General features: G+C 38.7%; 1 protein-coding gene across 1 annotated transcript in view; it reads left to right on the forward strand.

Annotated features, from left to right (window-relative positions):
- LOC133447699 (uncharacterized) overlaps window positions 1-2474 on the forward strand; it is a 3437-nt gene extending 963 nt beyond the window's left edge. The window contains exons 2-6 of the mRNA XM_061726432.1: window positions 1-108; window positions 692-855; window positions 1112-1268; window positions 1760-1852; window positions 2254-2474. The exon at window positions 1-108 is cut by the window's left edge and continues 22 nt beyond it. Coding sequence (XP_061582416.1) covers window positions 1-108; window positions 692-855; window positions 1112-1268; window positions 1760-1852; window positions 2254-2417 — 686 coding nt within the window. The 3' untranslated portion in view covers window positions 2418-2474. The remainder of the gene's footprint in view (window positions 109-691; window positions 856-1111; window positions 1269-1759; window positions 1853-2253) is intronic.
- Window positions 2475-2564: the final 90 nt, after the last annotated feature.

The following is a 2564-nucleotide window of genomic DNA, read 5'->3' on the forward strand; positions in this document are numbered from 1 at the left end:
GGACCCTCCACTCCACCCAGTCATCATATTCTCAAAAGCCAAAACTGCTGGTTCGAGAGTTGTCCGGATACAACCTCTTCTGCAGAAACATGATGAAAAAGACCAGGGGTAAGTGATATTGTAAACTAAAGCATATAGGCTCTATGGTTGGTTTACACCCAAATGCACCTTCATCTACTGTATTAGTGACTATGGATAGGAGCTCAGTCAGTGGAGCTCTTGTCTTTGGACCACATGTTAATGGGTTAACAATTTACAATTTAGGCATTTAGCAGACGTTCTTAATCCAGAGCCATTTACACTAAGCAAGAGTACAATACATCAAATACATTTAATACCTACTAGGCAGTTATCATGGGTAAATACTAAATACTATACAGTGCTCCACAATGTACTAAACAGTGCAAAGTTTACGAAACAAAAGATTAGAAAGTCTATGTAAGCTTCTACATAGACTAAGCTTATCTAAGTCTACAAGCAAACTATCTAAAAAGTTCAGGTTGATTTTTTTTTTTTTTTTCTTTTTTTTTGGCCAAAATGGCCCATAGCAATTGGGGTGGCTTTGGGTTCATGACCAGAGTGGGATTGAGCCCCTGACCTCAATCACAGGGCAGACACTAACCACAATGTTGGTGAGCTTGTTAAGTTTGACTACAAGATAATTTATTAAATTCCCTTAATTATTTTCCAGGTGAAATTAAAGACCTGAGTGCCTGGTCCCGCTTGCCTGCAGAAGAGAAGGCACTCTATAATGAAGAGGCAGCTGCTCTTAAAGCTGAAAGAAGTGCAGAAGCCCTCAGTCCGGAGATGAGGGAACTAAAGATCTCAAGACATCTCAATCAAATCAAGAAAGAGGTTTGTCAGAGCTACTGTATTTCTTCAAGGTGACCATGCAGTTGTAGTAAGGGCTCGTACACATGGTACCTCATTTTTCTACATGTATTTTCACTAATAACCAACATTTTCGTGTCATGTCACAGCTGCACAGTTCATGGTGGTATAAGATGTTTAGTACTAACCTATGGGTCACTTTGATTTGTTAGTTGTCCATGCAACATTCTTTCTAAGACCCAGTAATATGTTTTTGTTATCCTCCCTATTCTTTCCACAGGTGACCATGTTGGAGACGCTAGGGGTGGAAGTGGTCACCTTGGCGTTCAACCGCTTCAGCATGGACCCAAACGTTAAAGTTCAGCATATTGCAAGCAGGAAGGCGGAAGCCTTTCTTAATGATGCCTCGATCAGAGCATTTGGGATTTTCTTAGCTGGTAATGTCTTTAGAAGAATGCATCGCTGTATTTTCATGCTAAGCATAGACTGAATTGGTGGCATGTAAGCAGTTTCATGACATTTCTCAAGTGTTTAGAGTAACACTTACTTTAATTTCAGCCTTTTTATTGGGTTACTGTGCAGTGCTTAAAGTCATAAGTGATAACGTTGTGTCAATTAGAGTTGTCAACTAGACCAAATTGCGTTTAGCTTGGATGCACAGAAAATTAAATGGATTTTAAATTGTATATGTATACCGCAGTGACTGGCTTGGTGTACAAACAAAACTACATGTACTTGGATATTATTTTGACCTTGAAGTACTTTCAATATTAGATTTCTTTTTTTTTTTTTTTTTTTTTTTTGATGATGATGATAATTCTACATACATGCATGACAATGTGGATTATGTAAAGTAATTTGTTCATATAGCTAATATAGTTTGTTCTCTAGCTTATTGAATTAATATAATTTTTGTCAATATGTTTAGACACGTCATCTGCAGCCACTGCAGGATCATCTACAGAAAAAGAAAAAAAAGACTTGATGAAGAAGGTGCAAGAACTCTTCAACATGAAATATAGTAAGGCTATTTATGGCATCATCAGATGCAATTAAAATTTCAAAAGATCACACATTCCTTTTAGAATATACACCTCAATGAATACGTTGCCAGGTACTGTTCAACCTTAGTCTAGCCTAGTTCCAATGTACAGTCTTGCATAGTTGTTCAACTTCTTAGCAAATGGTCTGATATACAGAAATAACTGAGCACTGAGAATGCTGTGATTAACAATCTGTATCAAGCATTCAACTAGGCCATGGCGTGTAATGCTTTGCGATAATGCAACGGCTATGTCCTTGCCAGCACACATGTAACGTTCTATATCATATATGATGATCAAGGCTGCAATGTGCTTATTGACATCTCTCTCGCCCTCTTTCTCCCTTCTCTCTCTTTCCTTACGTATCCTTACTTTAAAGACGAGGCAGGTGGGACTGGGAAACTTCCCTACAAGAAGGCGATCGTGCAGGCTACTGGTCTTCCCCAAGGAATGACATTGCGAAAGCCCAACTTTTATGGGAAAGACCAGCTCAAGGCAATCCTGGAAAATGCACACCAGATTTCGCTTCAAATAAGTAGGTAGTTTTTATACGACATTGTGAAGTAAACTCATGACTTGCGTATTAGCATACTGTTTTGTCAATGTCTGTTGCTTAGCCAAATGGAAAATGTCTAATGTCTCTTTAACCAGGAAAACAGTTGGATCCAGAAGGCCTGTCACCCTCTCCAG

Source organism: Cololabis saira, chromosome 7 (assembly GCF_033807715.1).
Source record: "Cololabis saira isolate AMF1-May2022 chromosome 7, fColSai1.1, whole genome shotgun sequence".
NCBI lineage: Eukaryota > Metazoa > Chordata > Actinopteri > Beloniformes > Belonidae > Cololabis > Cololabis saira.